The sequence below is a fragment of the Cupressus sempervirens genome, chromosome 11 (genome assembly GCF_028749045.1).
Source record: "Cupressus sempervirens isolate cs-2001-9-10 chromosome 11, ASM2874904v1, whole genome shotgun sequence".
NCBI classification, from domain to species: domain Eukaryota; kingdom Viridiplantae; phylum Streptophyta; class Pinopsida; order Cupressales; family Cupressaceae; genus Cupressus; species Cupressus sempervirens.
The window spans coordinates 677,825,336-677,844,302 of NC_143128.1; the positions used below are offsets into that span (position 1 = coordinate 677,825,336).

General features: G+C 35.7%; 1 protein-coding gene across 2 annotated transcripts in view; it reads left to right on the forward strand.

Moving 5' to 3' along the window:
* The window catches only part of LOC149531536 (DNA-directed RNA polymerase I subunit rpa43-like), a 127,149-nt gene extending 109,636 nt beyond the window's left edge, over positions 1-17,513 (forward strand). The window contains exons 6-7 of one of the 2 annotated variants that reach the window (XM_089809680.1): positions 16,453-16,569; positions 16,649-17,513. In XM_089809680.1, the coding sequence (XP_089665806.1) occupies positions 16,453-16,569; positions 16,649-16,688 (157 nt within the window). In that variant the 3' untranslated portion in view covers positions 16,689-17,513. The remainder of the gene's footprint in view (positions 1-16,452; positions 16,570-16,648) is intronic. The other variant, XM_089809678.1, reaches the window with a different exon arrangement.
* The last annotated feature ends 1,454 nt before the right edge of the window (positions 17,514-18,967 follow it).

The following is an 18,967-nucleotide window of genomic DNA, read 5'->3' on the forward strand; positions in this document are numbered from 1 at the left end:
GATTATCTTGAAATAACTTAACCACCTGTTCCATCATTACAATTGTCATGCCTTTATACTGGGGAATATTAAATACTTCTTCGACCACTTGTCCATTGATGTTAGTCAACACTCTCTTCCCTTCATAAAAAATGGACTTGGTCATAATATCAAATTGGGACGCACATTCCATTACCAATTCTGGACAAGGCAAGGGAGGAGGGAAAGCCGCTGCATGTACAATTCCGCTCTTGTAGATCTTCTTTGCCATGTGGGATTGCCCTTCCTTCAATCTATCCTTCAACTGTACCATGTTCACCATGCCAATATTGGTATCACTTATTCGCCTCACTTTCGAGAGGAAGCTGGTCTTAGGCATCATGTCTTTTTTGTCTTTTTTGGTATTCATTTCTTTTGGGTTCTTTCTTGCAGTAACATCTACCATCCTAAACACTTATTTTTGCCCCTTCGTTCTAAATGATATGGACTGCACTTATCAATCTCCAACCTTCTTTCTATCGATGGAATCTAGCTTTTTTTTGCCTCTCCAAGTTCTCTCTCTACTTATCGATCGCCAAACTTCTTTCCTAGGGATGGGACTACCACTTAATTTTGCCTTTTCGTTACCTTAGGATGGACTACACTTATATCTCTCAACTTCAATCCTAGGGTGGTCTAGCTTATTTATGCCCAAAGTAACGAGAATAGGAATCGGATCGGAATCGGCAAGGCCGAATCAAATTGTGAATCGGCCATGAATTGCCCATGAATTGGCAAATTTGAAAAAACCCTTTAAATTTAGAGATTTAACAATTTAAAACTTATTTCATGCACCCTTTATTGAATATAACTTAAACACACTATAACATCATCAAATAGAAGTTAAAACTTAATATACATAAACATGGAACATAAAATCCATCACATACGTAACTATGTTATGTAAAATGTAAATTGTAGGCTACTTGAAGTAAATAGAAATCAAAGTGCCTACACCAAATTTTCTCCAAACCACGTTACATCTGCAGCCTCTGCTAACACAATATTGTCCTTCAATCAAGCTGACCTTGATAGCCACCCGTGTTGCTTTCTCTGCTTCTAACTCGTGGGTACCCTGAGCCAAGTGTCGCTGTATTGCCTTCAACTGGATGATCAGCTCCTCCCAAGCTCTCTATGCATCCACCAAGACAGCTTTATGTCCAACACCTACTCCAAGTGCCTCAAAGCGTATCACCCCCCATGAAAGGCTTGCTTTGGTGGTCTTTCTACCTCTGGTACACTATGCCTGCAGCAGCTCCAGGTCTCATCAACTGGTCACACTTTCCATGACTGATAACCGCACTGATTGGGGGTCTAGGGGGCATCACCCCCAGCAAGGTCGAGGGGCAGTGCCCTCGCTGCCAAGACCAAATTAGCACTCTCAAAGCCACACAAAACTCCATGGAACACACCTCTTTTGTGATTTTCTTTCAATTTCACACGCTTTCTGGCAACTGCTTATGTTTTACTACCTTTTATGCCTTTCCCTTCCCTTTGGTATCGTACGTTACTCATTCAGAATTGTTTCAATCTGTCTTTTTTTTTTTTTGTAGGTCAAAGGCATATATATACACATGCAAATTTTGGGGACAAGAGTAAGCACCATCAAATCTACTGACCTGGTGCAGTTCAAAATAGAAAGTTTTACGTGTGAACATCATCCAATGTGTTGTGAACCCCAATTGACATATGTACTATACACCATATTGCAAATACCATCAATATTAATCGATATACACTTTGATTGCCGATGCAGAAGGCAGATTCAGACGATTCAAACGATTCATGCCAAAAAATCGTTGCCAGCGATTCATGATGCCAAAAAAATTGGGGTGGATGAATCTTATTGTGATTCACGCGATTTTATGGCAATTTTCGGAACTATGTTTCTGCCTCTCCAAATGTCCTATTATGAAATCTACACATATCTCCCAACTTCAGCCTATCAATGGAAATGATGAAGTGGTGGATGAAAAGTGCAAGAAGAAGATAAGAGAAACAAACCAAGCAAGAACAATGAATAGAATTTGCCTTTAAAACCAATCTTCACCTCTAAAAATGAATAGAATTTTACCTTAAATCTGCCTTTACCAATAATTGGTCATTTTCAGATTCAAATCAGATCTCAGAAATTTTAGTCCCTCCAGAAGATATGATGCCCTTGCAAAAATCAGAATTTCGACTTTCTTGAAATTGCCCACACTTGTCAAAAATCAGACCTTAAATCATATAGTCTCTTCACCGAATAAAATTGCCAAATTCTAGAAGGATAAAATCGCTACCAAGGATGGAGAATCAGACTCAACAAAAATCGCCCAAGCTGGAAAAAATCAGATCTGCTCCTCCAAATCACCCTAGGGCAGAAATTGCTCAACTTGCAAAAATTGAATCTGCTCCTTCAAATTTGCCCTAGGGCAGAAATTGCCTATCCAAGGAAGAAGAAATCATGCCAAACTGCAAAATCAGATCCCCAAAAATTGCCTTAGCCAGAAATTCGCCTCCACGAAGAAAATCGTTCCAACTTGCAATTCGGAGGTGGAAAGAATGAATGTGGAAATAAGAGGGGGGAAGCCCCTCTTATACCAAACTTTTTGCCTCTCCAAGTGGGCCGACTTGCCTAGAGGAAAAACAAAATTAAGTTAGTGCCTTAATTAATGACCCAGATTTAAATGCAACATTAAATTTACTTAGCCCATAGTGAAGTTGGCCCATTTAATTGCTAGTTTTGATTAGAAATTGCAAAATAAAAACAAGGTAAGCCTAAGAGATGTCAAAATTTTCATTTAATAATGTTTTGGCAATTAAAATATCATTAAAATCAAATCTAGCAAGCCAAAATCGATTTTCAATTCCAAATAACCAATTTCCTTTAACATTTCTAAAATCCTCTAGGCAAAATTTCAACCAATTTAATGCGACTTTGCAATTTAATTCAATTTCAATCTTGCAATACAATTTTAAATTTTTAACAAAATAAATCATTTTCCTGGCAGTCAAAATTCCAATTTCAATATCACTATCAAAACTTCTTTTCACCGAAAAATTTCAAGATTTTCCAAAACGACTAAATCTAAAATTTATTTTAAAAATGCTCTAGCTCGTACAATTATACCAAAATTTCAAAAACCATCTAAGTCCAAAATTTGCAATTTTATTTGCTAGATATTGTTTAACCATCAAATAAATGTTGTTTTTGAAACCTATTTGGCCTAAGGATAAAATTACATGTTCTGGAAAATCAAGTTAGCACTGGGTGAAAAACAAATCAAATCCCCTCCTGGCTCGAAGGTGTCCAAGGTGTAAAAATGCCAAATTGAAAACCTCTAGACCACTCCAAATTTGCTAAGGCAACCGAAAAAGGGGTTCTCCAAAAATTTTGGGGCAATGGTGTGAAAACCTCACAATAGGGTGTTACCAATATTTTTTCCTCTTAGCTTTCAGGAAAGAATCCACTCACCGACGAAGTGAGTAATGGGCAAGATTAAATCTCTAATTACACTTCTATCTAGTAGTTGGAAATGGTGATATCAATAAATTAACACTAACTCAAAGGCTAGCTGAAAGTGTACTGATTTGGCTATAAGTCCGGTCTTAATCTATTCTATAAGGATAATCTTTACTATTGGGGCACAAAGACTTTCAAAAGTAAAGGATTCTAACTATTGTATGAATCAAGAGAGAGGTATAAGCTATAGTCAAAGCTTCTAGTGTATACATCTCTACAACTACTCTCAGTCAAAGCTTTGGCTTCGATTGCTTCCTAATTCTTTTTAATACTCAATTATCAAGAATGCAAAAAAACACATGAAACAGTGACAACAAATGCAAATCACAGTCAAAGCTTCCAACTCGCACAAGTAACAATTGCACTCAATCAAAGTTCAACTTCAATTGCTTCTTTATATTCACTTTTCTTTCAAAATAGCACTACACAATCAAAGTTCTGCTTGCACAATTTCTCCTGATCTTTCTTGCATACAATAAAAAATTATTTTTACAATGAGAGGGCACTCCTTTATATAGGCAAAGGAGTTGAGAAAAAGGAGAAAAAATTGGGAGCAACTCAGCCAACTTTGACCTAGTCTAGCTAATAAGAGAAATTATTGTATTGCATGTCATTACACATGTAAATCGTATTACATATAATTACATATTTTAATGTAACACATCCTCTTCAATTAAAAACATGAAATAAGAAGAAAAAAAATGGAAGAGAAAAGAAACAATCCTAGGGATTGTTCTAAAGGGCTTTGTACTTGGCTATGCTATCCCAGATGATCATAGGATTGGGAGTTCCTATATTTTGTACGACAACATTCACCTTGATAGCCATGGTGTTGCGCCTTTTGATAGCCTTTGACTCTCTTTGATGAATTGTCCGCTGTCATTTGAAAACTTGATGTGAGCAAGCTTTTCTCGCTCAAGTTGTTGTGAATTCTCCTTTGTAGATTGACACATTATGGAGTCTCTGACACTTTGAAGACCTCCAGAGTGTCCAAATGTAAGCTTGGAGTAAGTTTCCACCAACACCTTTTAAATTTTTTTTTTTTTTGAAGCAAAATGCTTGACGCTTCCTCACACGAACTCGGGGTCTCAAATAACCATTGGGAAACTGGAGGCCACATTTATAATTGCTTCTTTGAATCTGAAGCATATCTTCTTGACAGGATGTCATCTGTTTTTTGAAGAAGTTCCTACATATCTTAAAGAGTGTGCTGCAACATGAAAGTTTCAATGAGATTGATCCATCATTGGAAGATATGATTTCTAAAACCATGTGAATATTGGCAAAATGGATCTCTAAGGAACAATATATGCGGAGTATTGATTAGATACTCATGGAACATATGTAATGAATTGGATGTGATATGGAAAATACATGCAGATGGCTAAAGTCGGACTTAGGAAGATGGATGGCATGTAAATGCATATGGGAAAAGGACGAGTTCTTATAAAGATGCCTTGAGGAACGAAGGCTAGGCACATGGGAATGCGTGCAAATGATAAATTTTGACTTTAAAATTGTGACCTTTAGTAAAAAATGGGTTCTCTGGACGTCATTACAGGTAAAGTGGATTAGATGTAAAATGAACATGCATTTAGGTTCGGAAGATGGAAATGCATGTAAATGGAAACAAAGGATGAGATTGCATGTAAATGCAGATGGAGGGTGAGATTACATGTAATCACATGTAGAGAATGAGATGCAATGTGTTATGGCATGTAATGATGGAGGTGGATTGAAACGATGTACTTGCATGAAGAGGTGGAAGGTGGCGTGAAGTGAAATGTGCTCAAGTTCTTGGGAAAGAACTTGCAATTTCATCCAAAAGAAGAAAAAGGAGAAAGCAAGCAAACAAACAACGAAAATAAGCACAAAACAAACACATGCTTTTGGTCTTAAACTCAAACCTGTCAACAAGCAAGTTGCTTTGAAGTGCAAATTCGAATTTGGAGTTTGAGAAAAATTCAAAAGTGTGAAAATGAGGGTTTTCATCATTTTTAAAGAAAAAATGCACTTTTCATAACATATATATAGACGAGTGTACAACTTCAAGCTAAAATATGCATTTGACATAGCAAGATAAGCATGGATTGATGAGCAAGTTTGAAAAAGTCCACTTACTTGGAGACCAAAGAGACAAAATAGCAAGAATCATAGACTTTGAAGACCAATTCTCCTCCTAATCTGGATTCTCAAACAATAATTTGACTTCTTTCACACTTCCATTCGACGGATATTAATGAGCAATGAAGGGTCGAATTTGACACGAGAATGCCAAAAATGTGATCTCCAAAGGCAATAGCATGCGTTAAAACTCAAAAATAACCCCTATTGATCCAAACGTATCGGCTGGAAATGTCGTTTTTTGAGTGTTATCAACAAAAATGTGCCATTTTCATACAAAAATCTGGGTCGTTTTTGCAAAAACGTGGCCAAAAAATGTGTGTAAATTGTTCGTTTTTGACTCGTGAATGCAAAAATGACTTCCCCAAATGCTAATACATGGACCCAAATGCAAAAATGTGGCTCCAAAATGCAAAAAAGTGAATGAAAAATTCCAATTTTTTGGGCGTTTATAGTAAAAACATGATTCATAGAGGGCATGAATTGAAGCTTTTTTACCTCTAAAGACAAACATGTTCTTCAAAAAAAATATATGGATCAAAACCTCAAAAAAACTTCTATTTGAGCCAAGAAGTAATCAAAATTGCCCCAAATATGGGCATTTTTCACAAAAAAGGTGGTTGAAAAATTCAAAAATTTGGGTCATTTTTGTCTTGGATATGCAAAATCACTACCCCCCAAATGCATGTATAAGCATTAAAACTCGAAAGCACCCCCCTTGTGATGGATTTCAAGTCATTATATGGGCAGATCTAAGCATTTTTGATGGAAAACGTTTTCTTGAAGGAGGAAAACATCAAGTTTTTTGCCCTTGAATCTTCAATTTCGAGTTCTATGAGGACATATACATGCATTTGAAGGCAAATCACACCTTTTGGAAGGGATTGCATGTTTTAAAAATATGTATTAGAGTCTCCCCATTCAAATCACACCTTTTGAGTGCATATACATGTTTTAAAAACACTCAAAACTGACTTCTTATTCAAATCACACCTTTTGGGTGCAAATGCATGTTTTATAAACACTCAATAGAGATTCCTTGTTCAAGTTGCACCTTTTGGGTGCAAATGCATGTTTAAAAACACAAGTAATGGAGTCCAAGAGCAAAATCGAACCTTTTGGGGTGCATTACATATTTCAAAATATGCTCACAAATGATCCTTAGTGCAAAATCACACCTTTTGGGGTGCATTGCATATTTCAAAATTTGATCACAAATGACCCGTAGTGCAAAATCGCACCTTTTGGGGGTCACTGCATGTTTTGAAAACACTTAAATATGCATGTCTCACCTTTTGCATATTTTAAAACACATGTATTTACATGTTTTATGTGTTTAAAAATTGTCTTTTCATTCAAATCGTGGTTTCTAGACGCAAGTACATATTTTGATGTAAATGTGCTTGTAGACATGCTATGCATCATAACTTAAGTGATGAATTAAGCACATGTCAATTTAATTTTTGATGAAATATTACTTAAATGGGTCAAATAATATTTACACTATATAGATAAACATATAATGTGCAAATATCATTCAAATAGTAATATTTACTAAGATGTTGAATTAATATTCAAAAATTTAATCAAACTATATAGTTAATATAGTCACTTAAGTGAAAAATTAAAAAACAACTCAACTGAAAAATATAACATTAAGTGCTCTATAGTTACTTTAAGTGGAAAATTAAAATGATAAAGTAACTTAAAAACATAACATAAAGCGAATTTATGTTATATTTTTCAAAAAGTAAATGTGAACTTCAAAATATAACATGATATTTTAAATTGTGCAGTTGCACCTAGAAAGTCCACTTTTTAGGCACTAAAATGGTCATATCATTTGATTGCCAACTCTGATCAAGCCCTAAGATAAATCAAATTGAAGGGAAAACCGAAAACAATGACTTGAGCAAAACCGAAGGACCAAAAACCAACAATTACACTAAAAAATGAGAAAACAGATATTAAAGGCTTCAAAAGTCAACTATAGGCTAACAAATAGAAAAACTAAAAAGACTTGAAGAAAGCCTTCAACAAAAGGATTGATTATATCAATTGGAATCAATTGGTTGATCAATACTAACCAATTAAATAATGAACTAAACTTAGAGAAATACGAAACTAAGTTGAAAAGTTTTGTACTGTTATTTACATTTTGTGGTGACAAAATGTAGGACAACAAATAGTTGCAAACCAACGACCAACTAATTCAAATTTTGGTTGGGCTGGTCGGTGAAGGATGTTTTAAAAGCCTCCTATATCGATTTGACATGCAATGATGAAGTTTGACACGAATTTGAAGGCATTTCTTCTGTTGAAACTCTGAGTTTTGTGCAAATTCCATTGTTCTCAATGATTGTACGAACTTCTGTTGATTGGGCCATTGGATCTATGACCATGGTTTTGTAGGTTGATGAGTTAGCTTTCCATTACATTTGATTAGTGGTCATTTGGTGCAAGGAAGAGGAAGATCCATCAAGTTTAGTGAAAACTAGTTCAAGAAACTTGAAATCCTAGGGCTTTGGATACTTATGGCCCTTACCTAACATTCCAACTTAGGATCTAGGGAATCTTTTGGGGAATGGTAGGACCCTACATATACTACATGATGCATTTGGTTTTAGACTAGGCATATCAATCCATGAATTTTGTCATGATGCCCTAGGCTTGGCATTTTGATGTGACAAGTCAAGAAAGTGAAGAAATTCTGTTGCAGAGGAGAATAGGAGTGTGGGTGTGATTTGATGGAAGCTTTGGTGTTCCAAAGCATAGACAAACTTGGAACAATAGGCTTGGAGTACATGATAATAGATTGGTGAAGGGTTGTAAGCTAATTCCTTTGAATTAGCTCTAATAGGCTCAAAGTTGGTTGATAAGGTCAAACCGAACAAATATCTCTTGAAGAAGCCAAAAGGGTATATGAATTTGTGATTTATTTGAGCCTTGTTAAGGAAGCTTGGGACATTGGGTCAGAAAAAGTCAATTTGGAGAGCTAATTGACAGTAGGTCACCTAGTAGGCCTAGTTGGGCAAAACACTTTGGGAAACTTTGTTGACATTTCAAAGAGGAAAAATTGAACTTGTGGATGTATCTAAGCATGGGGGAACACCCACACATGTACCCTGTGGTTTTGGTGACAGATCCTAAGTTTCAAGTGGAGAGGGGATTACTTGAGAATGTCTTAGGGAGATGGGGCTCGATGTGAGGAGTTATATCTCCTTGTGAATTGAATTTCTCTTTGTTGAGGGTCACAAGGGAGGACCAAGAGCATTTTCAGAGTGCGGACCATAAGCTTTGGAAGGTTATAGGAGACCATTATTTGGTGCCTAGTTAGAGCCCATTTGAAATTAAACCCTAAAGGATTCTAGGAGTAACCTTTCCCTCTACATCAAAACAACAAAATTGAAGGAGTTGGTGTTACTAGGATTTCTAGAGCAAACACTATTGAGCACTCATGAGTTAGGAATTTTAACTTGCACCGAACTCATGCAAAATTCTCTCCAGATTGGTTCTTATCTTTTGGTTAATCTTTGATACAAATTTATCATAGTTGTTCCCCTAAATACTTCCTAGGTAAACCCTTGTGTTGACCTGTCAAAGTGTGCATTCTATTGGGTTAATTCTTATCTCTTGGTTAATCTTTGATGCAAATTTTTCCTAGTTGCTCCCCTAAATGCTCCTCTAGGTAAATCCTTGTGTTGTCCTGTCAAATTGTGCATTCCTTTGGTTTAATGGTATGTGCACTGACATCATGTCACATGATGTCTACCACAACAAATCATGGCATATCCAATAGAGGCTGCAATGTATTAAGCTTCTGTTGTCCTGTCAAATTGTGCATTCCTTTGGGTTAATGGTATGTGCACTGACATCACGTCACATGATGTCTACCACAACAAATCATGGCATATCCAATAGAGGCTGCAATGTATTAAGCTTCTGTTGAACTTTGTGCCACTGAAGATTGTTTCCTACTTATCTGAGCGATCATAGCTGATCCCAAATTGAAGCAACATCTTGATGTTCTTTTTCGATCAGTTACACTTTCAGCCCAATCCGAACCATAGTATCCATGTAGATCTAGGTCAGCATTTCCATATTTAAGATCATATCCAATAGTACCTTGAAGGAATCTCAATATATGCTTTGCAACAACAAGGTGTATCTCTAGAGGTTCGCACATAAACTAGCTTAAAGTATGCACTACATAACAAATTTCTGGTCTCGTGTTAACCAGGTACATCAATGATCCAAGTATTTGTCTATAAAGAGTAGGATCCGCAAATCTTGATTTTGCTATTGCTTCTTTCAACTTATGTAAATTGGTTTCCATGAGTGTAGACATCGGTCTACAATTTAACATCCCAAATCTCTTTAGAATATCAATGGTATATTTTCCTTTATACGAAAGAATACCATCAGGTTTCTGCTAAGCCCAAGTACTTCATAACGAATTCAGAGGCCGAATCCTTCTTACATTGGACAATAAGGTGATCTTCACATGTAATCATCAGGTCATGAACACATAGGATTAGTATTAACATATCATCTTTAATAACTTTAAAATAGAGATTTAAATCTGCATTATTCCTTGAAAACCCTAGTCCCATAAGATAGTTCTCGATCCTTTAATACCATGGTCAAGGAGCTTGTTTAAGCCTATATAGGGCTTTCTTTAATTTGCACACATGTGAAACTACATCTTGAATCACGAAACCTTCGAGTTGTTCTAGATACACTTCTTCAAGGGTCCCATTCAAGAATGCAATTTTCCTATGCTCCATGGAGTTTTCGGGATGGAGACATTTTAGGGGACGGGGACGTGTTTCTGGTACAGGTATGGGTCGAAGCCAAAATTTAGGGATGGGACCTCAAGGGACGACGATTAAAAACATAGAGGATTTTTTATATATAGAGACAAAATTCAAATATGCATATCATAACATTGATAAAGTATTCACCATAAACATTTTAGAAGATCAATACATGGAATATTATCAAATGGAAAATACTAAGTACTTCCATTATATAACAATATCACATACATATATAGCAAAAATCAAAATGCCTAAAGGCTCCAAATATCATGCTGAAATCAAAATGAAATAAAGAGAAGTCCAACTAAAATAGTTAGTAAATACTAAATGCAATCTTTCCTCACTGCTGCTATTGCGCTTATGTTTTTTTCCTTCCTCTTAGCAAGTATGTCAAATCTAAAATGAGTAGAAGAGTTATGTTTTAATGGACCAAATATGGGTTGCATATATTTATTATGTCTTTAAGACGAGTGCGCGGACAACAAAACTTAGATTTTTTTTTTTTGGGGGGGGTGTTTTACATTTCCCAGATTGGCTGGAAAAAGAGGACGGCCAATAGTTTCGGGGACAGATAGGGGACAACAAAACTGTGCTCGGTATTGCTGGCTGTTTCCAAGTTTCTTGCCAAAAAAAATTGGTCGGTTCTGGGACGTTTCTGAATTTTCCAAAAAGGGGACGGCCAAAATCCGTCCCCGCATCCCTGTTTCGTCCCCAATATGGGTACGACCCCAAAACCATAGGGGACGCGTCCCTGTGGAACACAACAATTTTCACATCCACTTGGTGGATCTTCTAACCTTTAGCTGCTACAATAACTATGACTTCTCTAACATAAGTATATCGAGCAACAAGTGCAAACGTCTCTTCATAATCAATACCTTCCTTTTGTGAGAACCTCCTACCAACAAAGCGTGCTTTGTGTTTCTCTATGCTACAACATGTTTGATTTTGAAGAGCCATTTGGAAGAGACAACGAATTTCTCTTTAGGTCTAGGTACTGTATCCCATACATCATTTTTCAAAATGGATTGATACTCCTCTGTCATTGCATCTTTCCATTCTTGATGCTTGAGCACTTTTGTTACACTAGGAGGTTCTGAGTTAATGATTTTGTTCATTAAGGCAACATAACTTGAGAATTTGTTGGGCCTCCTACTTTCTCTGGAGGTTTCTTTGGGTGTTGCATAATTTTTAGCTTCCTCTATCATCCTTTTAGCCCAAAGTGGTCTCTTTTTGTTGTTATTGTTTTTATTCTCTTCTTGACAACCCGTTTGAATCTCACGAGCAGTTTGGTTTTCATTTGTGGTTTCTTTTGGGTACTCCCTCTGAAACTCAGGAGCATGATCCTCTTCCACATCTTTAGGTGAATCCTGAATTTCTATCTGATTAGAGCTCTTTGCCCTCTTGAAGGCAATATCTTCTTAAAAAATGACATCTCTACTTAGTTCTATTTCTCTCTGTTCAGGTATGTATATCCTGCTTGTTTTTGAGGTTTCACTATAGCCTACAATAATTTCTTTCCTTCTAGAAGGCTCTAATTTTGACCTCTTCTCTTTTGGCACATGGATGTAAACATGACAACCAAATATTCTTAAGTGACTTCTGTTAGGTTTTACACCAGTAAAAGGTTCTTCAGGAGTTTTGGTTTCCAGGTGTGAGTGGGGGCATCTATTTTGAACGTAGACAACTATCCTAGATGCTTCTGCCCAAAATGAGGTTTCTAAGTTTCGGTCATATAACATTGCTCTAGCAGCGTCTATAATAGTTTTATTTTTCATCTTAGCAATGCCGTTTTGTTGAGGATTATAGGGTATAGTAAACTCCCTCTTAATCTTGAGATTTACACAATTCTTTAAAGGTTTCTAAGGTGTATTCCTTCCCATCGTTTGTTCTTAGTATTTAAATTTCTTTTATCAAAGAGTTTTTGTAATGGATTTGATTTCTTTAAACCTTTTCTAGAGAAGTCATCTACAAAAATTACATAATATAGGAATCCTCCCATGGAGGGTGCAAATATGGGTCCACATAAGTCAGAGTGGACTAATTCTAATATATTTTTGGTTCTACTCAAACTATTTTGAAGAATTTCCTTAATGTTTTTCCTTGAGGCACGCCCTTTGCATGCCCCATTATGAGTTTGATTTTGTTTGGATAGTCTTGTTACCAATTTTTCCATTGAGGTTAAGGTGCGAAAGTGAATTTGTCCTAATCTTCAATGCCAAATCTCATTTAAGTCAAAAGCCTCATGGATGAGGGCTTGATTTGTCTCAGTTCAAAGTTTGCATAGGCATCCTTGTCTTATACCTATGGTTGAGTTCTTAGGCCATGCTAGAACTTTTCCATCCATAAAGGTGACCCTATATCCGTTGTCTTCAAGAGTAGATATGGATACTAAATTTCTCTTAATTTCAGGTACAAATAGTACCCCAGTTAGTTGAATAGAGATGCTTGATTCCAACCCCTCTTACTGGATGTACGGAATCATCCTAAATTGTTACTTCATCAGTTTCTTCTTCCATAGTGTCTAGGTATTCTCTGAATCCTGTGATGTGCCTTGATGAGCCACTATTAATCACTCAAGTGTTGAGTTTGTTTGATACTTTTTTTGATAATGCTGAGCAGAAAACAAATTTCTCAGAATCATGTTCTATATTTATTTGTTTTTCTAACCTTAGCAAATGATGCTTGTTACTTTGCTTTGTCAGGACATTTGATTGCATAGTGTCCATACTGATCACATTTGAAACTTGAATTTGGGAAACATCTTTCCTCTGTGTGGGTTGATGAACCCTTTCCATGAAAATTTCTCTTTCTTTTAGAATTATTCTTTTTTTTTACTCATGAGAATTTGTGTTTAAAACATGAATGCTTTCATCTATACTTTTTTTGTTTGTCTCCTTGTCATTTGTCTTGTTACTTTTTGTAGACAGTCGAATCTTAATCAATCAAATTGTGGGAGGTTTGATCTTGCTCTCATTCCTTGAACAAATGACTCCCATGAATTTGGTAACCCACCTAAAGCTATTAGTGTTAACTCTGTGCTATCATTTTCATATTCAACTGTTGACAGTTGATCCCTTAGCTCAGCGAATCTCATGAAGTATGCGTTGATGAATTCTCCTTTGTTCATGTGTATATGATTAATTTTCCTCTTTAGAGCAAGGGTTTTGTCAATGTTATTTATTTCAAATGTGCTTTCAAGGGATTTAAAAATAAGGTATACAGTCAGCTGTTTTGCCAATATAGGTACTATATGATCCCTAACTTCATCTACTATAAGTTTCATGGCTTTTTCATTGTTCTCAATCCACTGAGTTGCCAGGCCATTCTCAGATTTTGTCTTCTTTTCTTTCACAAATGAGTTCAATTTATTCTCTTTTAGTAGTGTTATAATTCTGAGCTTTCATGATGTGAAGTTGCTTGCACCTTCGAGACGATCCTCAAATCTGACCACACTTGACATTATGAAGAATGATATGTGACTGCAATATCAAGAGAGAGTAATCTGATATCTCAAATTTAATTGGATCTTCCTTAGCAAGGCTATGATACCATTTAAATGTAGATTAAATTTATTTCAGATAGAGTATGGATGTCTTTTCAATTTTAGAATTTAATGATTACTAATTTGCAGACTTCCACTCAGAGAATATAGATTTTGATATTGTGGTAAATGTGAATGTGATACCAATTCAATATTAATAAATATTGAATATTTTCAGGTCTGAATTTACTTCTGGTAATACCCGATCTGCTTTAGATAAGATATTAATTGATTTCGACGTCTTCTAGGCAGATCAGATTGAATATATATATTATGTTGAAGGGGGGTCCATGAAAGGACATGTCTCCACACGGTGGAGACAAGTTCATTTGGGACATACCCTTTCATAAGGACAGATTCATTACAAGGAGACCTGATCACTTAATCCGGATTAGTTAAGAATTTAACCTTGACCAAATGATAGCATATATATGAGATCGCTGATTCTGAGGGTGATACAATCAGACTAAAATCTGATTTATTTCCTGCATCCGATCATCACCAAGAACATGAAATAGTCATTGTTATTCTTCTACAATCTGCATTTACAGATTAGTCTATATACTTGGGACTGTTATGATGTTATGATCTGGTGTGTGAATGTTAAGCATATTCAAGATATAATATGTGGAAGCATATAATTTGCCCCTTTGCATTTGGATAGGATAGCTCACAAATTGTGGTACCATGGCATGACTCACTGGCATGAACTTATCACTGCTATGGAAGATTTCAGCCAAAAATTGGCTGAAATATTCAATAAGAAGGATCTGGAAATCAATTTAAGGGATTTAGGATAGCTGAAGATAGAGAGTAAAGTGGAGAATTATATAGCAGAACTTCAAAGGCTTGCAGTAATGATATCAGATGTAACAGAAAGAAGACTTATTGTCCTATAATTGAGGGCTTCATTGAACCTCTCAAGGGCTTATTATGGTCACTCAATCCAAATACTTTGCAGCATGTCATCACAAAAGCCCTTTTTTTGGAGAATTCAGGGACTAAGAATATCTTTACCTATAGGGGAAAAGAATCATGAGGACAATAGTACCAAGCAGAAGAAGGTATCTCAAGGTGCCATCCAAGGCAAGTAAGGAAGATGATAAGAATTTGAATTTGAGAGCACGAGTGAGCTGCGTAGGAAGCTGTTTCACTTGTAAGGAGCCATGGGTGCCAGGTCAAAATTGTTGCCGAAGGCAAATTGCATTATATTGAAGTCATTGATAATATTTCAGAGAATGACAGTGAGGAGAAAGACACTGAAGCCTTAGTACATGGTGCCACAGCTTTATAACTCAAAGCGTTGCTGTTTTCCTCTACAAACAACCATCATGTTGACTTTTCTGCAGTAATGTTTTTAGAACGCTTTTTGGTAAGAAATGACAATATTCTTGATTGTTTTGACTATTTGAAAAAATAAGAGTGAGGGATAGCATCTCAGGGCAAGGCAATGGCAAATAGCAAATGTCATAATGGATTTCGTATAAACCCTAACTTTTTATATCAGTTATGTTTTTGAAACTAGAAGGGTCAAATGGAGGGGTAATTTATTCCGGCAAACAGAGCATGACCAATAAATAACTTTCTGCCAATAAGCATTGCTAAATCCAACTCCTATGGATCAACCAGTGGATTGCAGAATATGAAATGTGATCTATGTAAATTGGAATAAATATCTGAAGTTACATAAGGTTCCCAAAATCATATAAGGGAATAGAGAAGTCAAGTATTTTCAAGGCACTTGATTCCAAAAATGAAGATTGTCAAGCCATCATACAAAAGTAAGCCAATAGAGATCCTGCTAGCATGTTTAATTTTTTATATAGCTGCTATATAAAAGAAATCTAATTGGATGGAATATCCAATCTCAATGAAAAATTGTATGCAATTACTTATAGTTGTTTCACTGGAGAAAACTTAAGGTCGCCTTAAAATTTATGTTCCCTTTTATGCTCATGAATGAGAAAATAATTGCCACTTATGCCAAACAAGATGAGTGATTCACTAAGTTATGGTTAGATGCATTGTCTAGCTTTTTGTGTTGAATATAGATTCCACGTGTTAGTATCTCATAAATAGAAGAATGAAATGGCAAAAGAAGAGAAAACTTAATCAGTAGTGTTGAATGATGGGACAATTAGTCATGATCGGAAGGATATATTTTTTGGATTAAATGATTTTTATCTGAATATATTTTGTTACTTGTGAATGTGTCACCTAGTTTATGATGTTTGGAAATTGAAATGGATTTACCACTTTTATCCTTCTTGAGCATTATCAGAAAAATAAGAATACGTTAAATTACTGAAGGGCTAATTTATGTGACTACAAATATTTGGTGCTGCTGAGATATTTTTTATGGTTGTAAATTGCATTTGCATAACATGAAACAAAGTATTTTAAAGTCTAATGTGTTCTTTCTGGAACATTGCATTGTGTAGTGTGCAAGAGGAATCGTTCCTGGATATCAGTGGCTCTTTGGAGCCTCCAAACACTGGCTGTGTCAACTGGCTCTTATCACTGTCGGAGAAGCATTCAAAATTTATGGAGGCAGAGAGGTCTGAAATTTAATGTATGCAACTTTTATCTTGCTTTCTCAAGTTAACATTATACAAGTTTCATAATTATGAATTTTAGTGCAGGAAAATTCACAAGAAAGACAGTAAACGAGAAATAAGAACAGAAGGCACTGATTCCAAAGTCAGTGATGGTCACTGGGCACATAATGAGTTTCCGGCAGATCATTCTCATGAAAGAGAATGTAAACATCTATCAAAAAGAAAAAGGAATGATACAAATACTGAAGTCAATGATGGTACAGTTGGTACAGAGTTTCCTGCAGATAATTTTCATGAAACAAAATACAGTCACAAATCAAAAAGGAGAAAAAATGATACAGATTCAAATTTGTAAATTACATTGTTTTAAAGTTTCACAACAAAACCCTTGTAAATGTTTATTTACCCCTATCAAAAAGATTTTTTAAGTAAAACCATTTGAAATGAGGCTAATATTTTGACAGTCAAATCATATTCTTATCGCAATCCTCGGATCCTACCAAATTGATTTGCCCTGGAAACCATCATTTTTCAACAACTTAGTTCAAGATTTACTACTAAGATATTGGTATAAGGATACATAAAGGATTTTCCTCATGCATCTATCGAGGGTTTTAACTGAAATTTCATCAAGTATCAGTACTTACTCTGGCCACTATGATGGGGCTTGTGATGGTGGTTTTGGAACGGGTCTTGATCTAACCAAGGCCGCAAAGAGAATATCAGGAATTCAGTTTGATACTAGTAATAGAATCAGCTATGGAGTTCTATATTAGCTGTTTTATCTTCAGTGTATTGGGAACAATGATACTTTATATTCTGTTCCACCCGACCAAGCTCACTCCTTGGCATATCTGCAGCATCATTCTGTTGAAGGTCAGTACCTCAAAGTATGATAAGGATGTTTTTATTCTGCATATCTATTTGACGAGCACTTCACTTTATTGTTTGATTTTTCCATATTTGGATGTCACAATTTGAAGATAAATAATAGTATTAATTCTTAAATTCATTCTCAAAACAATGATTCTTAGTCAACGTAGGTCAACAATGTTTGTGATCTAACTAATTGTTTTCATTCAAAGCTTGATCGTTCTAATCCCTAAAAGAAGATTGCCACTCCCTGTTAATCTTTTGTTTTGATTTTTCCTTTTTCCATGAAATCATGTTGCCAAAGTTTTCTTGCAGTGCCAATGGAGAAAAAATTGGAACATCTCTTCAATGGTACTCCTCGTTATGTTTATGTTTTTTATCTAAGTGTCTTAGTTAACTTAACAGTTACGTGTTGACAGCCTTGTATAGAATTGAACTTCCTCTGGATGGCTATTGTCTATTCCCAAAATACTGTGTTTGAAAGATGTTGTAAAGCCAGTTAATGCAAATATTCAGTTCTCCTAAAAAAGCTCATAGTCATTTAGTCCACATGATAGTAGTGCTATAACACTGGGTTTGTAGTGCCGGAACCTGTCACTATGAAATGCTATTGCAGGTAGGAATTCCAGTATTTAAGTAGTATTCTAGATTAGTGGTAACCTTAATATTCCAATTTCTTTGAAACAAAAAGTAACGTTCTTGAAGCAAGCTTTATATACTATAAGCAGCTGAAAGTTAAAACTAGCAAGCAAAAGGTGCAAATAGTTTTCATCTTGTAATTGTTTGTAATAGTAGTCACACTTGACATTTGGGGAGAGGAAATGTACCTTTAAAATGATCAAATTCTGTATCCAACTTTCCTCGTCATCAATGGGCTTCATTAGAAAACTTTCCACATTGACTTTTGGGCTTATATTCAGCATTCACCACTTGTTTTTTAATTCTTTCTGTGCGTTTGGCCGCAGGCATAGTGGTGCAGGACCACCTAGGGATTGCCTAGGCAATCTAATGTTGTATGTTTTTATTGTGTGTGTGTGAACCTTAGGGCATTTTCGATGTGTTGGATATAAGGTCTTCTTGACCATAGTGGTAGTACAATAGGGATTTTGTTCATAGGGTCTTGGAGCCTTTTACTAGGAGCAATTAGGGGCTAGCAAGTTGTAAAGCCCTGTGAATGGCCCAAAGCATGATGATGATGTCATCATGAGGTCAATAGGGTCTAGGAAGGGTTAGGGTGATGTTTTTACCTTAGTTGAGACTTGTGGTTAAGTTTGGAAAGAAATGGAGGTCATTTGACTAAGTTGGGGAAAAGTTGCATTGTGCAACTTCGCAACTTTTAAAAGTTGCTTGAGCAACATTGTCAAGTAAAGTTGCAATTCAATGGGAAAGAGCTTTGAGGGGTAAATAACCACCCAACTACCCTAAATAAGGGATGACAAGACCTATGAGCGAAGTTGGATGCTCATTGTACGGATTGAGTATTTTGGCAATCAACATTTTGAAGCAATTTGTATGCGATTTCTTT